Below are 25,087 nucleotides of genomic sequence, written 5' to 3'. Positions count from 1 at the left end.
GTGGTCTGGATCTCTTGACCTTATGATCCACCCACCTTGGCCTCCCAAAGTGCTGGGATTACATGCGTGGGCCACTATGCCTCGCTAATTTTTGTATTTTTGGTAGAGACGGGGTTTCACCATATTGGCCAGGCTAGTCTCAAACTCCTGACCTCGTGATCCACCTGCCTTGGCCTCCCAAAGTGCTGGGATTACAGGTGTGAGCCACCATGTCCCGCCTTTGTGGCTTTTTTTTTTTTTTTTTTTGAGACAGGCTGTATTGCTCAGGCTGGAGTGCAGTGTTACAATCATGGCTCACTGCAGCCTTACCTCCTAAGCCCAAGTGATCCTCCCACTTCAGCATCCCCAGTAGCTGGGACTACAGGTGTGAGCCATGGCTAATGTTTTTTTAGTTTGTGTAGAGACCTCTGTCTCAAGCAAGACCCGATTGCCCAGGCTGGTCTCAAACTCCTGGGCTCAGGTGAGCCTCCTGCCTCTGTCTCCCAAAGTACTGAGATTACAGGTGTGAGCCACTGTGCCTGGCCAAGACGTTAATACATTTTTTTTTTTTTTTTTTTTGCGGCAGGGTCTCACTCTGTCACCCAGGCTGGACTGCAGTGTTGTGATCATAACTCACTGAAGCCTTAACCCTCTGGGCTCAGGTGATCCTCCCATCTCAGCCTCCCAACTAGCTGGGACTTCAGGCGTGAGCCATCATGCCCTGCTCATCTTTTAAATAGAGATGGGGTCTTGCTATGTTGTGCAGGCTGGTCTTGGACTCCTGGACTCAAGCAATCTGCCTGCCTCGGCCTCCCAAAGTGTTGGGATTACAGCCATCTCACCTGGCCAAGTTGTTAATTTTAAAAAGTCAAGCAACAGAAGAAAAATGAGCAAAAGAAATCATCGGTAATTCATGAAGGAAATCTAAATATGATCAAGCACATAAAAATTTGCAATCGGCCGGGCGCAGTGGCTCATGCCTGTAATCCTCGCACTTCGGGAGGCCAAGGTGGGCGGATCACCTGAGGTCAGGAGTTCGAGACCAGCCTGGCCAACATGGCGAAACCCCGCCTCTACTAAAAATACAAAAATCAGTTGAGCATAGTGGCGGGCGCCTGCAATCCCAGCTACTTGCGAGGCTGAGGCAGGGAGAATCACTTGAACCCGGGAGGCGGAGGCTGCAGTGAGCCGAGATCATGCCATTGCACTCCAGCCTGGGTGACAGAGCTAGACTGTCTCAAAAAAAAAAAAAAAAAAAAAAAATTTCCAGTCTCAAAAAAAAAAAAATTTCCAATCTCATTGTGTTCGAACACCAGCCCAGACAAGTTCCCTTTGGCTCGGAATGACTACACCCATTGTGGGTGAGGGCATGGGAGGCAGACACCATCTTTTCTGCTGGGGAGGATACACCTGGGCACAACTTCTCTGGAATGTGGCAGGTATGAAAAGCCTCTTCAAAATCAGCATATCGGCCAGGCAGGGTGCTCACATCTGTAATCCCAGCACTTTGGGAGGCTAAGGTGGGAGGATCATTTGATCCCAGGAGTTTGAGACCAGCCTGGGCAACATAGTAAGATGCTGTCTTGACAAAGAAGTTAAAAATTAGCTGGGAATGGTGGCTCATGACTGTAGTCCCACCTACTCAGGAGACTGCAGAAGGAGGATTGCTTGTGCACAGGAGGTCGAGGCTGCAGTGAGCCTTGACTAGGCCATTGCACTCCAGCCTGGGCACTAGAGTGAAACCCTGTTTAAAAAAAAAATCTGGCTGGGCACGGTGGCTCACGCATGTAATCCCAGCACTTTGGGAGGCCGAGGCGGGCAGATCACGAGGTCAGGAGATCGAGACCATTCTGGCCAACACGGTGAAACTCCGTCTCTACTAAAAATACAAAAATTAGCCAGGCGTGGTGGCGGGCGCCTGTAATCCCAGCTACTCAGGAGGCTGAGGCAGGAGAATCGCTTGAACCCGGGAGTCGGAGGTTGCAGTGAGCCAAGATCGCCACTGCACTCCAACTTGGCAACAGAACGAGACTCCGTCTCAAAAAAAAAAAAAAAAAATCTGCACACTTTTACATGAGCAAGGCCATTTCTAAGAATGTATCCTGAGGAAACATTTCAGATTCGAAGGAAGGACTTTGCTGTAGGTGTGCTGTTTAGAAGAGCTGAACGCTGAAAACTGTAATGCCCACAAGCAGAGGACTGGGTCAAAATGAGCGTGCTAAAACCATGCCAAGGAATGCCACACAGTGGTCCAAATTACATTGTAGAAAAAGTTTGCTTTTTCTGATTATAAAACTTATTCTAGGGCCAGGCACGGTGGCTCACGCCTGTAATCCCAGCACTTTGGGAGGCCAAGGCGGGCGGATCACCTGAGGTTGGGAGTTCGAGACCAGCCTGACCAACATGGAGAAACCCAGCCTCTACTAACAATATAAAATTAGCTGGGCGTGTGGTGCATGCCTGTAATCCCAGATACTTGGAAGACTGAGGCAGGAGAATCGCTTGAACCTGGGAGGTGGAGGTTGCGGTGAGCCGAGATCACGCCGCTGTACTCCAGCCTGGGCAACAAGAGTGAAACTCCGTCTCCAAAAAAACAAAGAAAAAGAAAAAACAATTATTCTAAAAATTACAAGACTATAAAAATGACATGTTCATTGTAAAAGATTTACATACTCCAATAAGTACAAATAAAAAGTCAAAGCTACGGCCGCTGACGGCCACAGCTGGGCCCACCCTCCTCATGGGCATGGCTGCGCACATGCTGTCCTGTTACTCATTTCCTTTTTTTTTTTTTGAGACAGAGTTTCGCTCTGTCACCCAGGCTGGAGTGCAGTGGCGCAATCTCGGCTCACTGCAAGCTCCGCCTCCCGGGTTCACGCCATTCTCCTGCCTCAGCCTCTCCGAGTAGCTGGGACTACAGGCACCCGCCACCACGCCCGGCTAATTTTTTTGTATTTTTAGTAGAGACAGGGTTTCACCATGGTCTCGATCTCCTGACCTCGTGATCCGCCCGTCTCGGCCTCCCAAAGTGCTGGGATTACAAGCGTGAGCCACCGCGCCTGGCTAGAGACAGGGTTTCACCGTGTTAGCCAGGATGGTCTTGATCTCCTGACCTTGTGATCCACCCGCCTCAGCCTCCCAAAGTGCTGGGATTACAGGTGTGAGCCACCGCGCCCAGCCTACTCATTTCTTTTTTTTTTTTTTTTTTGAAATGGAGTCTCGCTCTGTTGCCCAGGCTGGAGTGCAGTGGTGCAATCTCAGCTCACTGCAAGCTCCGCCTCCCGGGTTCATGCCATTCTCCTGCCTCAGCCTCTCTGAGTAGCTGGGACTACAGGCGCCCGCCACCACGCCCGGCTAATTTTTTGTATTTTTAGTAGAGACGGGGTTTCACCGTGGTCTCGATCTCCTGACCTCGTGATCCGCCCGCCTCGGCCTCCCAAAGTGCTGGGATTACAAGCGTGAGCCACCGCACCCGGCCTGTATTTTTTTTTTAGTAAAGACAGGGTTTCACCGTGTTAGTCAGGATGGTCTCAATCTCCTGACCTCATGATCTGCCCGCCTCAGCCTCCCAAAGTGCTGGGATTACAGGTGTGAGCCACCATGCCTGGCCATTTCTTTTTACTGAGTATTCGTTTGTGAACATCTTGCCATGTAAAATGTAGATCTTTGGCTGGGTGTGGTGGCTCACACTGTAATCCCAGCACTTTGGTAGTCCAAGGTGAGCAGATCACTTGAGGTCAGGAGTTTGAGACCAGCCTGGCCAACATGGCAAAACTCCGTCTCTACTAAAAATACAAAACTTAGCTGGGCGTGGTAGCTCACCCCTGTAATCCCAACTACTCAGGAGGCTGAGGCAGGAAAATTGCTTGAACCCAGGGTGTGGAGGTTGCAGTCAGCCGAGATCACGCCATTGCACTCCAGCCTGGGTGACAGAACGAGACTCCATCTCAAAATAAATAAATAAATAATAAATAAATGTAGATCTTTGTTACTGCATTAAAAAACTTTTTATCATGGGATAATTCTAGATTTCTAGGAAAGCTGTAAAGGTGTAGAGAGTCCCAGAATACCACCACAACCTCTCCCAATGACAGCATGTTCTGTCACCACATCAAAGCTAAGGAATGAACACTGACACAGTATCTGTTAACTAAAATAGTTTTGGACTTCAATAGTTTTTCCACAAATGTCCTCTGTTCCAGGATCTGATACAAGATGCATTTAGGGTATTCCTTTATATTATTTATTTATTTATTTATTTGAGACAGAGTTTCATTCTTGTTGCCCAGGCTGGAGTGCAGTGGCGTAATCTTGGCTCACCTCAACCTCTGCCTCCTTGGTTCAAGCGATTCTCCTGCTTTCAGCCTCCCAAGTAGCTGGGACTACAGGCGACCACCACCACGCCCAGCTAATTTTGGATTTTTAGTAGAGATGAGGTTTCTCCATGTTGGTCAGGCTGGTCTCGAACTCCCGACCTCAGGTGATCCTCCCGCCTTGGCCTTCCAAAGTGCTAGGATTACAGGCGTGAGCCACTGCGCCCAGCTAGGGTATTCCTTTTTAAAAATAAGGTCTTGGGCTGGGCATGGTGTTTCACGCCTGTAATCCCAGCACTTTGTGAGACCAAGGCAGGTAGATCACAAGGTCAGGAGATTGAGACCATCCTGGCTAACACGGTGAAACCCCATCTCTACTAAAAACACAAAAAATTAGGGTCGGGCGCAGTGGCTCACGCCTGTAATCCCAGCACTTTGGGAGGTCAAGGTGGGCGGACCACAAGGTCAGGAGATCGAGACCATCCTGGCTAACACGGTAAAACCCCGTCTCTACTAAAAATACGAAAAAGTAGCCAGGCGTGGTGGTGGGCGCCTGTAGTCCCAGCTACTCAGGAGGCTGAGGCAGGAGAATGGCGTGAACCCGGGAGGTGGAGCTTGCAGTGAGCCGAGATTGCGCCCACTGCACTCCAGCTTGGGCGACAGAGCGAGACTCCATCTCAAAAAAAAAAAAAAAAAAAATTTAGCCGGGTGTGGTGGCACACACCTGTAGTCCCAGCTACTCAGAAGGTTGAAGCAGGAGAATCACTAGAACCCTAGAACTAGGGAGGCAGAGGTTGCAGTGAGCCGAGATCACGCCACTGCACTCCAGCCTGGGCAACAGAGCGAGACTCCGTCTCAAAAGTAAATAAATAAATTAATTAATTAAAAAAATTATATATATATATATATATGTATATATATATATGGTCTCATCGTTGTCACCCAGGCTGGAGTACAATGGTGCAATCGTAGCTCACTGCAAACCTCCAACTCCTGGGCTCAGAGATACTCCTGCCTCATCAGCCTCCCAAGAAGGTGAGACTACAGGCATATACCACCGTGCTCAGCTAAGTTTATTTTGTAGAGACAGAGTCTCACCTCTGTTGTCCAGGCTGGTCTTGAACTCCTGGGCTCAAGCGATCCTCTTTGTCTTGGCCTCCCAAAGTACTGGGATTACAGGTGTGAGACACTGCGCCCGGCCTGGGTATTTTTACCAGCTGCACTGAACACCCCAGGATGTGGTCACAGCAGTGATTTACCCAACACTTTATTTATTTATTTATTTATTTTTGAGACGGAGTCTTACTGTCTCCCAGGCTGGAGTGCAATATGCAATCTCAGCTCACTGCAACCTCTGCCTCCCGGGTTCAAGCGTTTTTCCTGCCTCAGCCTCCCAAGTAGCTGGGATTACAGGCGCCCGCCACACACCTCGCTAATTTTTTTGTATTTTTAGTAGAGACAGGGTTTCACCATGTTGGCCAGCCTGGTCTTGAACTCCTGACCTCAGGTGATCCTCCCGCCTCGGCCTCCCAAAGTGCTGGGATTACAGGAGTGAGCCACCGTGCCCCGCCTACCCAACACTTTAATAACAGATGTTGAGTAGTTTCCCGGATCACATCCTGGACAATGCAGCAGAACACATCTGTGACGCAGCACTGAGAAGGGATAGGAAAGGCACTATGGCCAGGACCCGGGCTCGCCCTGTTCACAGCTGGGTCCTGAGATGGAGGCCAGCTCACACTGGGTCTGGAGCTGCTCTGCAATGCCCTGTCCTCAGGAACTCCCCCTGGTGTGTGCATGTGCATGTGTGTTTGTGTGTGCATGTGCACAGAAGGGCTGCTCACCGTCCTCCACGTAGTCAATAGTGGAGAGATGCTGGATCCGGCTGGACACCACACTGCCCTGCCTCCGCAGCTTGGGGCGCTGAGCAGGAGCCGGCGAGGAGCTGGGGTCTGAGGGCGAGCCAGTCGCACTGTCCTGGGGGCCTGCAGGCTCCACCGCCTGGCTCAGTTCGATGCAGTACTCAATGAGGCTGCTCATCAGTTCAGCCTGGGGAGGAGGGGGCAGCGTGAGGCCTGGCCAGGCCCCTCTTCCATGCCTGTTGCTGAGCCTGAAATGAGCTCTGCTCTCTGGTTGGGGAAGCAGGGGAGGGGACACACATCACTCAGGACAGAGGCAGTGGGGAGGCAGGGGAGGTGTCCCACTTGGGTGACTATGAAGGTGAGTCCTGGTGGATGAGGAGGGGTCCCCAGATCTGGGAGTTTGGGTGGGAAAGAAAGAACATTCTAGTCAGAAGGCACAGCCCAGGAAGGCTGACTCCATGGGCAGAAGCAGGTGGGGAGGGAGGGGGTAGGGAGCCCAGCTGCTGCAGAGTATGAAGAGTGGGGAAGCAGGGCAGGGAGGCGGGTGGTGCTGGCTGGGAGGAAAACCTGCAGCCAGGAGGAAGGGGTGCGATGTCACCGGGGCAGGGGCGGGCGGCTCCCCGCCAGCACATTCTTCAAAAGTGACTCCTACTCAACACGTGTGAAGCATGAGGCACACTGACAGAAAAGATGCAGTAGCCAGGTGCCAGCGGGCACAGCTGGGCACCAAGGACAGGGCCCTCAGGGGTCTGAGGGAGTCGCAGACAGAGGGTATCGAGGGTGGCGCCCCTTAGTCAGGACACAGGTATTTCCTGAGTGCCTCCCACGTGCCAGGCACTGCTGCAGGCCTGGGATAAGGTGAGGCCAAGTAGACAGGAATGGCCACCTGTGCTCCTGACTGGTGGGGCTGGGTCAGATGCTGGGAGTGGCCCTACGGAGACTGGCCTGGCTCCTGCCTCTCCACAGGGCAGCTACAATCCCTCTGGGTGGGGAGGGGGGGCACTGCTGCTCGGCCCAGAAGGAAGAGCAGAGGCCTGGTGGGCTCTCCACGCTCCCTGTCCTCAGCTCAGTCCACCCACACTCCTCTCCTCACTGAGTGGACTCCACCAGCCAAAGGGCAGTGGGCTGGTGAGGGGACGGCAGCCGGTGGGGACAGAGTCCTGAGCTGCAACCACAACTGGGAAGCCTACTAAGTTCCCTAGAACAAAAACTCCTGCACAGCAACATGCCTCTGAGGCTCAGGGAGCCTGCCGTTCAAATGCAGCCGAAAGAGGAAGCTCCGCTGAACATCCGTCCAAGATAAAACTCAGCAAGCCAGGGTCAGAAAGGAACTTCCTCAACCTGATGAAGCGCATCTCTGAAGAAGCCACAGCGAAATCCCACTTATTCAGTGAAAGACAATGTTGTCTCTCAGGCCGGGTGCGTCAGGGACGCCTGCGCACACCTATCCATCCTACACTGGGGGTCAGAAGCGCTGTCAGGCAAGGCAAGCAAGAGGCACACAGATTGGAAAGTGAGACCCAGCTGTCCCCACTCACAGACCACACAACTGTCCATGTAGAAAGTCCCAGGCCAGGCCGGGTGCCGTGGCTCACGCCTGTAATCCCAGCACTTTGGGAGGCCGAGGCGGGTGGATCACCTGAGGTCAGGAGTTTGAGACCAGCCTGGCCAACATGGTGAAAACCCATCTCTACTAAAAATACAAAAATTAGCTGGGCATGGTGGCGGGCTCCTGTAATCCCAGCTACTCAGGAGGCCGAGGTGAGAGAATTGCTTGAACCTAGGAGGCGGAGGTTGCAGTGAGCTGAGATCGCACCATTGCACTCCAGCCTGAGCGACAGAGCGAGACTCAGTCTCAAAACAAAAACAGCAAACAAACAAACAAAAGTCCCAGGCAGACACAGGGGCTCATGCCTGTAATCCCAGCACTTTGGGAGGCCAAGGTGGGAGAATCACTTGAGCCCAGGAGTTCAAGATTAGCCTGGGCAACACAGTGAGACCTTGTCTCTACAAATATAATAAAATAAAGTTAGCCTGGCATGGTGGTGCACACCTGTGGCTTGGGATGATAGCTTGAGCCCAGAGGTCGAGGATGCAGTGAGCTATGATTGCACCACTGCACCCCAGTCTGGGTGACAGAGCAAGAGTGTTTAAAAAAAAAAAAAACAAAAACAATTATATTTCTATATAAGGAAATGATCAATTGGAAATTGAAATTAAAAACAGTGCCATTTACAGTAGCACCAAAAGAAAAAAAAATAAATAGATAAATCTAACAAAAGATGCAGAAGCTTTGTATGCTGAAAACTACAAAATGTTAATGAAATAAATCAGAGACAAATAAATGGAGATACAGAAATAAATGGACTGGAAGACTTAGGTCAATTACCTCCAAAGCAATCAATGCAATCTCAATAAAAATCCTAGGCAGCCTTTTTTTGGGGGGTGGATGAGGAGCGTGCTACAAATCAACAAGCTGATTCTAAAACTTCTATGGAAACCATTTTAAAAAGAACAAAGTTCTGGACATCAGACTACCTGATTTCAAGACTTATTATAAAGGTTCAAAAATCAATATACAGTGTGATTCTTAGTGAAAGACACACATAGATCAGTGGTTTAGAAGAGGGAATCCAGAAACAGACCCACACATGCACAGCCAACTGATTTTCAACAAAGATGTCAGGGCAATTTAATGTCTTTTTTTCTTTTCTTTTTTTTTTTTTGAGACAGAGTCTCACTGTGTTGCCTAGGCTGGAGTGCAGTGGCACCATCTTGGCTCACCACAATCTCTGCCTCCCTGGTTCAAGTGATTCTCGTGCCTCAGTCTCCCAAGTAGTAGCTGGGATTACGGGCATGTGCCACCACACCTGGCCAATTTTTTGTATTTTTCGTAGAGATGGGGGTTTCGCCTTGTTGGCCAGGCTGGTCTTGAGCTGCGGGCCTAAAGGGATCCGCCCACCTTGGCTTCCCAAAGTGCTAGGATTACAGGCGTGATCCACCATGCCCAGCCAATTCAATGTCTTTTCAACAAACAACACCGTAACAATTGAGAATCTGTAAACACGAACACAAACATTGACCTGTATATCACACCTGATGTAAAATATCGACTTTGGGATGGCTGGGAGGCTTAAATTTATACAACTTCTACAAGAAAACGTGAGAATATCTTTGTGGTCTTGGGTTAGGCAAAATTTCTTAGGAAGCAAAGCATAAACCAGTCTTCGTCTCAAAAAAAAAAAAAAGAAACAAAATTGTGAACTTTGAACATAAAGGTGAGAATATCTTGGAGTTCAAAGCCATGAGGCAGGGAGAGGAGTGCCCTCGAGGGGGGCCAGGAAAATGGGGAGCAGCAAGGGAAGCTGGGGGAGGAGGTGGCTGGTGGGGGCGGAAAGAAGCTTTTAGGAGCATGTGGTTTAAGCTGAGAAGGGGAAGGGGGCCCTCCTGTGGCAAAGCAGAGGCCGATGGGGCTAGAAGCAGCCCCCAGCGTGGGAGGTGCAGGGGTGGGGTCTGGCTGCGAAGGGAGGGGTGAAGGTGGGGAAGGGCACCAAAAGGAAGCCGGAGAGGTGTGGGATGAAGGATCCAGAGAGACCCGAGATGAAAGGAGAAAAGGGTGGGAACAGTCCTGAAAGGGCCCTGTGGCAGGGACGGGCCTCTGATGTGACCCAAGTGGGAAAGGAAGGGGCAGGGGAGGGAGGCTGGGGTAGAAGAGGTGCTCAGTGCTGAGTAAAACACGCTGAATAGGGAAAATCAAACACAGGCTTGGAGAGGCCCAACGCTTCCACGCCCACCGCAGGCGACTGTGAATAGGGTCACAACAGCACTGGTACTGGGGACAGGAGGGGAGGGTGCAGGTTGATCTCAAAGCACTCGGCTAGCCCTCAACAAACAGCTGCCCGAACCCCACAGCTGCCACCACCGCCGGCGTGGAGTCTGCAGACCAGGCCTCCTGACCTCCCAGGGTGGCTCCGGGTCAGCAGGAGTCAAGGCACCCCTTGTGCCCAGGCCGCTTTCATCCTCAGGCCCAAGGGAGCTTCTCACCTCCTTCCCCACCAGCCTGGTGCCTCTAATTGTCTGGGACCCGGGGCACCTGGGCCCAGCCTCCCGACCCGTGTGCAGGCACCACCCGCACTACCTGCTTGGAGTAGATCTTGAGGAGCTTGTTGACAGGTGTGCCCTCGCTGTCCCCGTCGAACTCCAGCCACAGGATGGGCTCCTCCTCCTCGGGGGAGGTGTGGTCCCACGACAGCTCCTGGAAGCGCAGGCCCAGCAGGACGTGCTGGCCAGCAGGAGACACAGAGCCAGGCTTGACCCCTGGGCAGAGGTCTGCTCCCCACCCCATCCCACTCAGACACCACCAGGAGGGGACACCTGGCCAGGGCGTGTGCCTCTCCAAGGCTGGGTCTACATTTGTTCATGTGTTTCTCTAAGGAGAGAGCCTCAGCTTTCATCAGAGCCTCCCGGGGGCTGCAGTCCAGGGAGGCTGAGATCCCCTCTCCCACAACAGTCCCACCAGCGGACCAAGCCCCTGACAGCTGGGGAGGCACGTGGGGGAGGAGGCGGGTGGGGAAGTGGAGTCTCTTCTATGAGGTCGGGGGTGGCATCTAGCATGAGGCTGAGCTGGGCCCTGCCTCCCAGGACACAGATGGCAGCAGGGGCTGGGGTCCCTCTTCTGGGACAACCAGAGGCCAAAACTCTTCTGCTGGTTTAGGAGCAAATTTCCGCCCAGGGACAGGTAATCTGCCCCACGGGGCTGGCTGCTGATGCGGCTCTCTACCCGGGGCTGGCCGCCAAACGCAGGGAGAAGAGGACATGGTCAGCCCAAGAGGGCTCCCGTCGCGGGGTCTTCTGGAGCACCAGGCCCTGCTGCCCTCCCTCCACTCAGGAGTGGAAGTCCCAGCTGCGGCCTCCCCTGCCCCGGCCACCCCACAGCCTAGCATGTTGGGCAAGAGGACCCAGGATCACCCTCAGGGGCTACAAGGACATCCCAGGGAGGCAGGGTCCCTCCCAAATAGTCCACCCACCTTGCCCCCAGGCTGCCAAAGGCCCAGAGGAACCAGGAAGACCTGAGTCAGGAGCCCCCTCCCATCCTCTCCACCCTGGAGGAGCTGGGAGCAGTACCTTCTCTCTGCTGTCGATGACGTGCACGCCTTCCAGACTGATGGCCACAGAAACTGGCTTGCGCCCACCCCGGTGCAAAAAGCCTTGGGCCGGCTTGTCAACCTCACCGTGGAAGAAGGCACACCTGGGGAGGGGACTGGGGTCAGCCTCTGGCCAGCACCAGAAATGCTGAGGGAGGCTGCTCAAGGCCCCAACCTGGGCCCTGAGAAACTTCTGCTGTTTGGGTGACTGAAACCTGCCCCAGGGAAGGGAGAAGCAGAGGTGGGATGAAGGGGAGGCATTGTAGGGGAAGCAGCATCTGAGCTGGCAGTGTGCGACTGGAGGGAGAAGGGCCTGATGGCACAGAGAAGGGTGGGCGCTGCAGGCGGAGGGAAGCACGTGGCCCCAGGTGTGGACCAAAGCCAGTCATGTGGGCTTGGCACTTGGTCTGGGGGCCAGGGCTGCTGGAGGTGGCCAGGACAGCCTGCTGACCACTGTCCGGGCGGAGACCTTTCAGCAGCAGGGACCTGCTGGGAAGCATGAGGCGAGGGGAGTGGTTCCAGGGCTCAAAACTGAAAAGAGGCTGGGCGTGGTGGCTCACTCCTGTAATCTCAGCACTTTGGGAGGCTGAGGCAGGCGGATCATGAGGTCAGGAGATCGAGACCATCCTGGCTAACACAGTGAAACCCCGTCTCTACTAAAAATACAAAAAAAATTAGCCGGGTGTGGTGACGGACACCTGTAGTCCCAGCTACTCGGGAGGCTGAGGCAGGAGAATGGCGTGAACCCGGGAGGCAGAGCTCACAGTGAGCCAAGATCACGCCACTGCACTCCAGCCTGGGCGACAGGGCAAGACTCCATCTCAAAAACAAAGAAAAACACTGAGAAGAGCTGCCACCTGTCCCTCCTGCAGCCTCGCCTTCTCCCGTCCCTTGGGCTCACCCTTGCCCATACCACCCACTGAGCCAGAGCCCAAGTTAAACCCCGCTCTCTCCATGCTACGGGATGGGGCTGGAAACCAGCACGGGCCACCTTGAATTCCTGGGGCCATCCCACTCCAGCCTCCTCTAGCAGACTTCTGTCCCCCAAGCTCAGCTGATGGCAAGCCATCTGATTTCACTGAGGAAACCGAAGCAGCCAGGAGAGGGCCACCTGCCAGTCAGCACACGTGGGCTGTCACCTCCCCCTCAAAACCACTACAAGACCCATTTCTTGACCCCATTTTACAGCAGAGTTGTGACAGCCGGCCACACTCGCTGTCTCTATCCCTGCTCACGATTGCCCACCAGACTGGAGCCCACATCCATCACCAGCTTCCGGGAGGACAAGTGGGACATGCGCTAGGAGCTGCTGCGGGTAGAGCCCTCCTGCCTTGCTGGGGGGCCCAGAGCCCCTCCTCACCTGGCCCACACTTGCCTCCCAGCATCTCTCCAGGCTTCAGGTGCCATCCATATGCATAGGATTTGCCAAATACGAGCTCCAGTTCAGACTGCGCTAGACACCAGATGCCCACTCAAAGTCACCAGTGGGGCATCTAACAAGCATCTCAAAGTCAACATGTCCAAAGCAAGCTCCCAGCCAGGCACGGTGGCTCAAGCCTATGATCCCAGTGCTGTGGGAGGCTGAGGTGGGGGCATCACTTGACCCCAGGGTTCCAGACCAGCCTGGCCAACAGGCAAAACCCTGTCTCTAAAAAAATACAAAAATTAGGCCAGGCGTGGTGGCTCCCAGCACTTTGGGAAGCCGAGGCAGGCATATCACCTGAGGTGAGGAGTTCGAGATCAGCCTGGCCAACATGGTGAAACCCCATCTCTACTAAAAATACAAAAATTAGCTGGGCATGGTGGCGCATGCCTGTAGTCCCAGCTATTTGGGAGGCTAAGGCAGGAGAATCGCTTGAACCCGGGAGGCGGAGGTTGCAGTGAGACGAGATCATGGTACTGCACTCCAGCCTGGCAACAAGAGCGAAACTCCATCTCAAAAAAAAAAAAAAATTAGCCGGGCATGGTGCTGCACACCTGTGGTCCCAGCAACTCAGGAGGCTTGCTTGAGCCCAGGAGGTCGAGCCTGCAGTGAGCTATGATTGTGCCACTGCACTCCAGCCTGAGTGACAGAGCAACACCCTGTCTTAAAACAAAAACAAAAAACCAAATTCCTAAACTTTCCCTGACGGCTCCACAGCGCCGCCCCCAGCTCAGCAGATGACAACGCCATCTGCCAGGGGCTTAGGCCAGTCCTCTCTGCCTCTTCTCCTTTGCTTCATCCACTGCACATCCATCTGGCAAATCCTGTCACTCTGCCCTTAGAACGTCCTGCATCTGACCATCTCACCTGTTCTGACCACAAGGCCCAAGCCACACCCCACCCTCTGGTCTCCTGGCTGCCGCCTGTGCCCAATGACAGGCTCTCCTCAACCTCTGTGTTCTCGTCTCTCTCCACTAGAACATCAGCTTCACCAGGCAGGGGCACGGTGTCTCTGGCTCAGAGGGACCTCCAGTGCCCAGGGAGCGTGCGTGCAGTAGGTGCACAGAGCTGTTTGTTAGACACCAACTGCGTGACAGAGACAGCTGGCTGAAGGCGAGGTCAGCCGGGCCAGTGACCAGGTGACTGTGCCAGGTAGGAGAGGACCCATCCAAGGTGTCCCAGCCCGACAGGAGGAAGGGGAGGACAGGTGCCCAGCTTGGAACGGTGGGGCCTGAGGTGCTCGTGACAAGACACCATTTCATGGGAACACAGCTCAGCTGGAGCAGAGGTGGGCTCACTGGCAGCTGTGCTAGCAAAGCCCAGGGTCAGCCTGCGGAGGGGGTGGGGGACCGCGGGGCTGTGTCTCTTACCCATAGAAGGGCAGCTCGTGGCACTTGAGGAGGTAGGCATGGTAGTGGGTGCCCAGGGCGGCCTCGCACCCGCTGTCGCTGCTGACCTCCTGCACCTGGCGGTAGGCGTTCAGCAGGCCCTGCTCGCCCAGCCCGGCCCTGGCCCCACGGCCCCGGAGGGCAGCAAAGAGACCCTGGCCCCGCTTACAGAGGTGGGCAGGGAGGAAGGAGTCCAGCTTCTCCCTGTGGAGGAAGGAAGACGGGTGCTAGCGGCCCAACCAGAGGCGCCAGGCTCATGGGGGAGGGCGGGGGAAGCACAGCTGCCTGGAGGAAGCAGACACACATCTACTTCCAAGTCAGAGGCTGGGTAAGGAGCCCACGAGGGGAGACCCAGGCACCAGACAGAGGGGTTTCAGTTCTCGGCCCCTCTCCGAAGGGCAGACTCCAGGGCCAGCCTGTCTGCCTCTGCCGTGAGCAGCTGTACAGCTGGTAAGAGGCACCTCCTGTCCTGCGCCTGCTTCCTCTGCAGAGTGGGGATGGTGACACCCCCACCTGTCCCGGGTGGGCTCTCCCGGCCCTAAAACCTGACAAGCTCTCCAAGTGCAGGCCAAGGACTGTGATGCGGCTCCCTATGAGGCCCACCTGGGCTGTCCCTCTGCCCGTCTGACCCGGGGTCACCATCTGAAGCCAAAGGCTCATCCTGCGGCTCCAGATGGCTGCATCTCCCGCCAGGAACAGGAACCCGGGCCCCACCTTCCTGCACTTCCCACCAGTCCTGCCTTAGCCGGCAGCCTCTGCACTGCAGCCCCATGTGCACCAAGGGCCCCCATGGGGCCTGGTCCTGTCTCCCAACCCTTCCTGCCTCCTGCCTGGTTGGCTACCATGTACCCACCCAGGAAACTCATAGGAGCCAAAGGGACAGACACAGGGAGTCACCAGGCCCCTCTTCACCCCCAGAAGGGAAGGAACCCACCACCCTGAGCACCCGCAGTGTGCCCGGCACTGCAGACGTCCCCGACCCCCACCTGCGAGGGCACACAGACACACAGGGCAGCCAGGCGAGTGAAGGAGGCCCAGGAGGTGGGCCCAGGTCTGCAGCTCACAGCAGAGGTGAGAGGCTGAGGGAAGGTCTGGAGGCCGAGCAGAGAGCCACCACCTGCCTAGAATCAGACTGCAGCAGGAGGGTTTCAGAGCAACATCTGTGTCACCAAGTCAGGACCGTTGGGATTTCTGAACTGGTGGAACTTTTATAACCAAAACTGGTGCAGGGGTTTTAATGCCTCAATGCTTTGTTCTGCCAGATAAAAACATGAAAACGCCAACCTACAACTAGCACAGGCTCACAAAAGAAAGGGGATCTCCCACGCCCCACACGAAGCAGGAGAGGCCCTGGCATAACTGCAGTTGGTTCCCCACCTTAGGCAGCGGGTACGCTGTGGGCTGTGGACCGGCCATCAGATAAGCTGCAGTTGGAGCGCTCAGTCCTTTTTTTTCTTTTTTGAGATGGAGTTTCGCTCTTGTTGCCCAGGCTGGAGTGCAATGGCACGATCTTGGCTCACTGCAACCTCCAACTCCTAAGTTCAAGCAATTCTCCTGCCTCAGCCTCCCGAGTAGCTGGGATTACGGGCATGCACCACCATGCCTGGCTAATTTTGTATTTTTAGTAGAGACGGGGTTTCTCCATGTTGAGGCTGGTCTTGAAGTCCTGACCTCAGGTGATCTGCGTGCCTCGGCCTCCCAAAGTGTTGGGATTACAGGCATGAGCCACCACACCCGGCTTTTTTTTTTTTTTTTTTTTGAGACGGAGTCTCGCTCTGTTGCCCAGCCTGGAGTGTAGTGGCGCAATCTTGGCTCACTGCAAGCTCCGCCTCCCGGGTTCATGCCATTCTCCTGCCTCAGCCTCCCGAGTAGCTGGGACTACAGGCGCCCGCCACCACGCCCGGCTAATTTTTTGTATTTTTAGTAGAGACGGGGTTTCACCGTGGTCTCGATCTCCTGACCTCAGGCGTGAGCCACCGCGCCCGGCCTAATTTTTTTGTATTTTTAGTAGAGACGGGGTTTCACCGTGGTCTCGACCTCCTGACCTCGTGATCCGCCCGCCTCGGCCTCCCGAAGTGCTGGGATTACAAGCGTGAGCCACCGCGCCCGGCCTTTTTTTTTTTTTTAAGACAGAGTCTCACTCTGTCACCCAGACTGGAGTGCGGGGACACGCCCTTGGCTCACTGCAACCTCCACCTCCCAGGTTCAAGTGATTCCCCTGCCTCAGCCTCCCGAACAGCTGGGATTACAGGTGTGCGCCACCGCACCCGGCTACTTATTGTGTTTTTAGTAGAGATGGGGTTTCACCATGTTGGCCAGGCTGGTCTCATACTCCTGACCTTAAGTGATTTGCCTGCCTTGGCCTCCCAAAGTGTTGAGATTACAGGCGTGAGCCACCACACCCGGCCCCTTCACTGGAATTATTTCTAAACCTCAGGATAATCCTCCGTGGAGACCAGAGACCGGCCTGGGCTTTGGCAGGGCAGACTCAATCCTCGCCACCCAAGGCCCTGCTAATTTACACAGCAGAGAACTCGGCTCCTGGAGAGGGCTGGGAGGTGGACAGCCAGCTTGCCGACCGCCTGGTGAACATCCCAGGAGTCTGAAACTAAGCTGGCCTGTTACTGCTGACAAAGGATCAGTATCTGGGTGGTCTCTGGCTGTGACTCCAAAAGCCCAGCTCCTCTGACCCTGGCCGGCAGGAGGCAGGGCTCCAGATTCTTCTCCCACACTTCACTTCACCTGAGGCTCCAGCCCAGGGCAGGTGAGGAAAAGGAGGCTGAGGGGCGGAGCAACTGCCTAGGGGCGGAGCAACTGCCTAGGGCCAGAGTGAGCCTGCGGGGCTGAGGCCTCCTGACCCCAGGACCCTGCCCCCACCTTGCGAAACTGAAGACTGCTTATAAGTTCGATTCCAAGGACAAACTCCCCCACCCAGCGCCCCTGCCTCAAGTCACACAGGCCCTCACCTCAGGTCGCAGGCTGCCGGCCGGCCGGGCTGGTAGGGCCCGAGCTGCACGCGGCACACCAGGGCGCCCAGAGCCTCGCAGTCCTCCACGTCGCACGGGTACCGTGCAGCCAGCACGTTGCCCTTGGCCTCCTCATAGAGCAGCCGCAAGACCTCCTCATCGCGGATCTGCAGGCGGGTGTGGCAGGGACAGCCGCTCAGCTGGGCTGGGGCAGGGAGAGCTGCTTAGCTGGGCTGGGGCAAGGTACGAATGTCCAGGGGTCTAGGGACAGGGAGGCTGGGCACGAGCGGCCGGGCCTGGTGGGGCCACCAGGGCTCCTGCCTCACCTGGAGCTCCCGCCGCTTTGGGAAGAACACGTTCCTTCGGAACTGCAGGAAAGGCTCATCTGGGGAGAGAGGCTGGGTCACTGCCGGGCATCACCACTCTGCTTAACCCTCCCCTCTCCCGACTGGCCCAGGCCCTGGCCACCAACCTCACCCACCAGGGCTGAGAAAACCAGAGGGCCGTGCAGCGGGTGGAGTGCGCAGCTCATCCCAACGTGCCCCGGCAGCTCCCAGCCCACCCCCAACTGGGGCTTCTCTCAGGGACCCCTTCCTCCCCTGCCAGGGGTGGCTGACAGAGCCTGGGGGAGACGCAGGCCCTGCCCCTCAGCCAGGGCAGCTCCTTGCCGGCAGGGCCCTGGATGGGCTGGGAGCCAGAGCTGCAGACTCAGGTGGTCCCGAGGCAAGGACAGACAGGCAGCAGCACTGACCCATGGCCACGTCGTCGTCCGGGGCACTGGTGAAGCGCAGCAGCAGCTCCGGCCACTGGCGTCCCAGCTTGTAGGGCTGGTGCTTGGGTTTCAGCTGCACCTCTGCAGGACGAGATGGGGAGCGGCCCATGCAGCCTCCAGCTAGTCCAGCGGCTGCCCTCCCACCTATCACACTGCATAGCATGACGACAGTCGCAACCAACAGTAACTCAGCAGGTGCCAAGGGTCCAGAGCCATTTACTCTGCAATAACCCTATCCCCCATTTCACCTATAGAGCAAATAAGCCTCAGAGAGGTCAAGTTCCTTGTCCACAGTCACACAGCAAGCGACGGGGGTCTGGCTCCAGGCAGAGCCAGCCACTAACTGTTCACTGCAGCCCCAGGGCAAGCTGAAGCTGGAGGCTTGGCCGATGGAAGGTGCTGGGGCACAAAGGAACCCTCAGTGCCATCAGGAAGCAGAACCGGAAATTGGCAACTGGGGCCCAGAGGCCCAAGGGGCTGCCTTGCCCTCCCACTGCCAGAGCCTGGGCCTCCCCGTTGTCACTCCCCACCTCCGACACCTCCGAGGAGCTCCAGCTGACCTTCCACCCTGCAAGCTCTGCACCTCTGTGGCCCACATGCAACCCAGCTCCTGCCTGGCCCTCCCACCTTATCTCCTCTCTCACTGCCTCTCCTGCTCTGCTCCTGCCACCTTGGCCTTCTTAAATCTCCTTAAATCATCCCCAGCTTGCTTGTGCCAGGGCCTCTGCGCTTGCTGTTCTTCTTTTCCTGGACTCCTTTTTCCCAGATCCTCCCGTGGCTGGCTGATTCAGGTCTAAGTTCAAGGGCCACCTTCCCTGGACCCCTAACTATGGCAGCCCTTCCTCAAAATTTTCCATCACCCTGATGGCGCCACATCTGTTTGCCTTCACAGGCTGATCACTACCTGACATTCCTCGCTGCTGCCACCCACAGGGGCTGCAGACTTGTCCGTCGCTGTATCCCTGGGGCGCAGTGACCTTACCAGGGGTTGGCAGAATGACCAAGTGCAGTAGTCCAGCCCCTCAAACTCCAGGCTGCCTCATGCTACCACTGCTCTGGACCCAGGACTCAATGCCTCAGCCCAGGAGGGACAAAGGCTTTCAGCTCACACACCAGCGCCCACCAAAAAACAGTGGCCACCGGGGTCTCTGCCTTTGAAGGTGTGAGACTACTTCCAAGTTCATCCAGAGATGTATGGGGATGTCTGTCACCGGGGTGCAGGAGCCAGCGCTTGCTCCAAGCTTCCCGAGCCCTGCCTGATCCACATCTCCCTGCTCTACCCTTCCGCAGTCCCCACTGATGGCCGATCGCCCCTCCTGCTGGCCTGAGGCCAGGGGTCCTTGTCTCTGCTCTTTGGGCCATCTGGGCCTTCCACCTGGAAGAGCAGCCACAGCCTCCAAATGGGCCCCCTTGCCCACAGCCCTTCCACCCACCCCTGCATCCAGCCTCTGCAGCCCTTTCTCGTCCCAACATTTCCGGTCCAGATTTCCCAGAAGCTCCACAGCCCTCCTTTACAACCTAGACCCTGGGCCCCACCCATCTGTCACCACCTCCAGTAGGGAAACACAATTTACTCCCAATAGTCGCCTCCCCACTCCCTCCAGAAAGGGCTCCATCAACTCCCCTCACTTGGCCACTGAGCCCCTCATGGAGTCCTCATGCTCTTTCTGTCTGGGAACTGAAAGGGCTGGAGGACATGGAGATCACCCACTTCACAGGGGTGAAACTGAAGCTCGGGAAGGCACAGTGCCTGAGGCCACATGGGGCTACTGGCTAAACCAGGAACAGAGCTCTGCTTCCTAAACCCCCCTTCACCATACTTTAGGCTCTAAAATTCCAATGGTGGCCGGGCACGGTGGTTCATGTCTGTAATCCCAGCACTTTGGGAGGCTGAGGCGGGTGGATCACTTGAGGTCAGAAGTTCGAGACCAGCCTGGTCAACGTGGGAAAACCCCATCTCTACTAAAAATACAAAAATTAGCCGGGCGTGGTGTCGCTTGCTTGTAATCCCAGCTACTCGGGAGGCTGAGGCAGAAGAATCGCTTGAACCCAGGAGGCGGAGGTTGCAGTGAGTCGGGATTGCACCACTGCACTCCAACCTGGGTAACAGAGTGAGACTCTGTCTCAAAAAAATAAAAAATAAATAAAATAAAGTTACATTAAGTTCCACCAGGGTCTTCCCTCCTGTATTCCCAGCATCTAGGATACCACGTGGCCTGAGAGAGGCTTTGCACGTCCTTGTGGAACAAGCACAGTAACTGACAAGATGGGGCCTAGGGACACCCTGGAGACAAGGATGTCCTTCCTGCTGCCTACAGCCCAGCCCTGACCAGCCTTAACCCCAAGCCCCAGCAGCTCAAAAGACTCCTTCCTGTCTTCAGAAATCCCGCAGTCCCAGACACTTCCAGATGGGGCCTTCCTGCCTGGAGGCTGTTATCCAAATGGGACAGAAGGTCCCTGGAGCCCTGTTCCATGCAGAGTAACAATGGCATTGAGAAGGCTAAGCCCTGCCGAAACATCCGGCATGAAGGGCAGCTCCAGAAGACAGTGCCCCTCCCTGCCCTTGCAGGGCACTCACGGCCCTGGGGCATCTGTCACCGGTTCACCCCATCAGGGGTGCAGGGGCCAGGGGAAAAGGGTTCTAGGGGGCCCAAGTCCCAGCTGAAGTGGCTTTTCAGCCTCCATGAACCCAGCCTGGGAACAGAGTGGGTGCTGACTTTGTGCCGGGGTCTTCTGCCACCATCCTCCTGTGTGGGCCGGGCAACAAAGCAGCCCATTCACGGCCTCCGGCTGTGGGAGAGCCAGAATGTGATGAGGAGGGAGTGGAGATGGAGGAGGTGAGAGGAGGAGGCAGGCTGCCCAGCAGGCTCTGGGAGCTTCCCGAGGCAGGGCAGGGGCCAACCCATGCAGAACTATACCCCCAGCTTTCAGACACAAACCAACGGGCCCACAGTCCTGACTCGAGGACCGGAGGTGAAGGAGAGGTGACTGGGCTGGGCATGAGGTGGCCGAGGAGCCGGGGCAGCAGGAAGAGGGTGGGCGAGAACCTCCCAGCAGCAGCTGAGCAGGAAGCTCCTACTGGCAGCGGAGAGGGGGTGGAGAGAAGGATGAGGGTGGGGAGCAGGGGTGCCGAATGTTCCCTCTCCCCCAACCAGCAGCCTCAGGAGAAGACATAACTGCTGGGGGCCCCTTGGGCCTAACCCAGGCTGTCCTGCGCGCTCCCTCAATGGCACTGGCCACCCCCTTCTTGCCTGCGTTCCTCTACAACAAAGGGAATGTGCAAGCTAAGAAAACTCGCCCGGCCCATGGCACCAATTTACTAAACAACATGGGGCAGCCTCTCCCTTGGACCCCTCCTGTGCGAACCAGCAGGCTCAGAGACCCTGTTCACTGAGGGACCCCGGGCTGAGGGTCTAGAAAGCCACCGCCCCCAAGTCCCTCCATCTTGCAATCTCAGCTTGAAAGGGCAGGATGTGGGTGGTCATGAGGCCAGCCAGGCAGGGCTGGAGGCTGAAGGCCCCCCTCCCAGAGAAGTCAAGTCTCTACTCTTCCCACCCTCACCCTCCCCACCCTCACTAAGAGCCTCAGGGTCAGAGGGGCCTACTTCCTGGGCCATGTCCCTTCTCCTCCCTGTCCCCAAGGAACAGGAACAGTTCAAAGAGGCCGACCGATCGGGAAGCCACTCAGGCCTGGGTCTGTCTTGCTCCTGCCACACAGTGGTCTCACCACCCTAACCACTACTTCCTCATCTAGGCCTGAGGATAAGGTGAAATCATGGCTCCCAAACACCACCCAGGTTGTGGCAAAGGTTATGCTCGGCAGACAAGGCCCCCTTCCTCCCTCCCTCCTGCGGTACTGTTCCTGGACCACCCAGCCCCAGCACGACCTGGGGGGCAGGCGTGGCCACTCCTCCACCACCAGCAGAAAGACAGACAGCAGGGCCAAGAGCAGGGGCCTTCTCAGGGCTCTAGGTGCTCAGACGGGTGGACAGCTCAGGATAAACCCAAGTCCCACCTTACCCCATGGGCAGTGGCCAGCAGCTCCCTAGCAGCTCCAAACACTGCCCCCTCCCTCCTGTACTGGTCAGTGCCCTTCCAACCCTCCAGCCTGGGCTCTTCACTGCCAAGCCTTACCCAGCAGAGGGGAGACCAGCCAGAGCGCAAAGACATCCAGGGCGATGTCCGGAAGCTGCAGGACCTCGCGGACGGCGCGGTGCAGCTCATGGGCACTGAGTGAGGGCAGGTTCTCCACAGCCAGGGGCACCACCGTGTCATCCGCCAGGTATACCAGCACGTCAGCCGCTGTGATGGAGGCCAGGTAGGCTCAGCTGAGGCCTCTGCCTGGCACAGCCAGGCCAGGCCAACCAGGCACCCTCTACCACCCACTGGGGCTGCAGCCCCCACCCTACACCCCTCGGGGGTGACCAGGGCTACACTCCTGAGACAGAGTCCTCGCCAGAGGCAGAGCCCCAGCAGCCCCAAAAGACCCTATCACAAGTGCTATCTATTAGTGCTTTCTTGACACCCTCAAACCACCCAGAAACCCAGTAACTCCTGCCCAGAGACCAGCCCCACCCCAATCCCCCAAGATTCAAATTCAGCCTGGCCATTGCAAACCTGCCCCTCACCACCATAGCTGCCCCAAGGATTCAGTCTCGCTCTGTCGCCCAGGCGTGGAGTGCAGTGGTGCGATCTCCACCTGAACAAGAACATTCCATAGATGTGAAACTACAGCACAGAGAGGCTGAAACCATCCTGAGGCTATGGCGGTTAGTCTGTCTGGCTGGCAGGGGCGAGAGCTGGTAACCCACTGCTGTCCTTAGGCAAGTCTCTCTCTGACTGAGGCTAAGATGGGAAGAGAGGATTCTTTAGGTCACCCAGGTTAACGCAAGTTCCAGGTCTCAGCTTCCTTAGGACTCTTTAAGTCTGAGGACTCTTTAAGCCTCAGGAGTCAATACGAAGCAGGCTAGGGAAGAACAGCCCAAATAGCTGAGAGTTCCCTTGTGACAACTTGTGGGTTCCAGAGGCAAATGGAGACACCTGGAAGAGCAACCAGATTCAAATCCCCATCCCTGGGACTGCAGGCTTGGTGAAGGAACACTGGACTTTGGGGCCGACATACTCGGGTTCCCATCCTTGCCTGGTTGCTGGCCAACTTCAGCGAGTCAATTTAAGTGTCAGTTGCCTCATCTGTAAAAGTAGAGCTAATACTCCTCCCTCCAAGAGTGTGTGGAAGGGAAGGGCACGGTTTCTCATCTACACAAGGGAAGGTGCTTCTTGGACCCCCAGTCTGTTATGCTCCAGCAGCTACTCTCAGAGATCAGAAAATCACTTCGAGGAGGCTCAGGTTCAGATCCACTTCTCAGGCAAGAACTGAGGCACTAGAAGCTGCAGTACGTAATCACCTGGAGAGCTTCCGCAGCCTGCCTGGGACTTAACCTCCCTAGGGACCCAGTTTCCTCCCTATCAAATGAAGACCATATGATCCCTGCTTTTTTTTCTTTTTTTTTTTGAGACAGCGTTTCACTCTCGTTGCCCAGGCTGGAGTGCAATGGTGCGATCTCAACTCACTGCAACCTCCACCTCTCAGGTTCAAGCGATTCTCCTGCCTCAGCCTCCTGAGTAGCTGGGATTACAGGCATGTGCCACCACGCCCGGCTAATTTTGCATTTTTAGTAGAGACGGGGGTTTCTCCATGTTGGTCAGGCTGGTCTTGGAACTCTCGACCTCAAGTGATCTGCCCGCCTCGGCCTCCCAAAGTGCCGGGATTACAGGCTTGAGCTACTGTGCCCAGCCTGATCCCTGCTTTCAAAAGGCCGTTTGGGAGAAAGAAATGACACAGCCAGGTGCGGTGGCTCACGCCTGTAATCCCAGCACTTTGCGAGGCTGAGGCAGGCAGATCACGAGGTCAGGAGATCGAGACCATCCTGGCTAACACAGTGAAACCCCGTCTCTACTAAAAATACAAAAAATTAGTCAGGCGTGGTGGCGGGCGCTTGTAGTCCCAGCTACTCCGGAGACTGAGGCAGGAGAATGGTGTGATCCAGAAGGCAGAGCTTGCAGTGAGCTGAGATCGCACCACTGCACTCCAGCCTGGGCGACAGAGCGAGACTCTGTCTCAAAAAGAAAGACGAAAGAAGAAAAGAAAGAAGAAAAGAAAGAAAGAAAGAAAAGAAAGAAAAGAAAGAAAAGAAAGAAAAGAAAGAAAAGAAAGAAAAGAAAGAAAGAAAGAAAGAAAGAAAGGAAAGAAAGAAAGAAAGAAATGACACAAAGAAAGTGAATGTGTCACTTTCTTTTTTGTCTATGTTGCCCAGGCTGGTCTCGAACTCCTGGGCACATGTGGTCTGCCCACCATGGCCTCCTAAAGTTCTGGGATTACAGGCGTGAACCACATCAGCCTTCACTTTTCATTCATAGAATCTCATTTGAATTTCACAGCTATGTTAAGCTCATTTTACAAATGAGAGCGAAATTCAGGAGGACACAACCTGGCCAGTAAACTAGTGACAGAGCCTCTGACTTCTGTGAGTTTTCCACATCTGAATGTACCTTATTATTTCTTAGTTGATACATAAATTATCTTTAATGAAAAAGAAGACAAGCCAGAGCCACTTCTCCAGGGCTGGGGTCCCAGAAGGGTGTGGAAGAGGAGATGCGGGCGGCACCCACCTCGGGCTCCCACGGAGGACACGCTGCTTCGGTGGGACCGCTCAGCGGGGCCGGGCTGCCCGGCACTGCCTTCCGTCCCGTCCATCTGCAAAGGCAAAGAGAAACAACAGTTACCGGGAGCCAGGGATGGGGGTGCTGGAGGTCTCCTCAAGCTCTCAGTGAGGACGGTAAGGGATCCCGGGCTGGGTCCGCAAGGTTGAGCGGCGCTGCCTGGAGGGGCCAAGAGTGCAGACCGGGCGTTGGTGGGAGGGGTGCGGGTTGCTATGGTCAAGAACGGAGGTCGACCGGGATGCCCAGGCAGGGCAAGGCGCCCCCCGAGCCGGGGACGGAGGCCCGGGCCAGACGTCGCTGTGCTCTCACCTCGCAGGGTCGCAGAGCCCGCCACCTGAGAGGCAAGGCTCCTGCCCGGAATCCTGCCCCGCCGCCAAGCCCGCCACCGCCCGCACTCGGACTCCCGCTAAGGACCCAGCTGACCGGGAAGCGACGCGGAAGCAGCGGTGGGAGGAAGCGCGGCGTGCGAGGCCCCGCCCCTTCGGCCCACGAGAGCCAATGGGAGACCAGGGCCGCCCCGC

The 25,087-nt window shown here is 55.9% G+C and overlaps 1 protein-coding gene across 3 annotated transcripts in view; it reads right to left on the bottom strand.

Moving 5' to 3' along the window:
- Window positions 1-25,069, bottom strand: part of FRMD8 (FERM domain containing 8) — a 28,269-nt gene extending 3,200 nt beyond the window's left edge. Inside the window, exons 1-10 of one of the 3 annotated variants that reach the window (XM_055254126.2) lie at window positions 24,876-25,069; window positions 24,516-24,600; window positions 21,981-22,148; window positions 17,827-17,928; window positions 17,402-17,460; window positions 17,076-17,242; window positions 14,092-14,313; window positions 11,279-11,402; window positions 10,293-10,436; window positions 6,137-6,341 (exon numbers count right to left, since the gene is read on the bottom strand). In XM_055254126.2, coding sequence (XP_055110101.1) covers window positions 6,137-6,341; window positions 10,293-10,436; window positions 11,279-11,402; window positions 14,092-14,313; window positions 17,076-17,242; window positions 17,402-17,460; window positions 17,827-17,928; window positions 21,981-22,148; window positions 24,516-24,600 — 1,276 coding nt within the window. In that variant the 5' untranslated portion in view covers window positions 24,876-25,069. The remainder of the gene's footprint in view (window positions 1-6,136; window positions 6,342-10,292; window positions 10,437-11,278; window positions 11,403-14,091; window positions 14,314-17,075; window positions 17,243-17,401; window positions 17,461-17,826; window positions 17,929-21,980; window positions 22,149-24,515; window positions 24,601-24,875) is intronic. The other 2 variants (XM_055254208.2, XM_055254291.2) reach the window with 2 other exon arrangements.
- Window positions 25,070-25,087: the final 18 nt, after the last annotated feature.

Source organism: Symphalangus syndactylus, chromosome 1 (assembly GCF_028878055.3).
Source record: "Symphalangus syndactylus isolate Jambi chromosome 1, NHGRI_mSymSyn1-v2.1_pri, whole genome shotgun sequence".
NCBI lineage: Eukaryota > Metazoa > Chordata > Mammalia > Primates > Hylobatidae > Symphalangus > Symphalangus syndactylus.
This window is presented reverse-complemented; position numbering and strand designations above follow the sequence as displayed.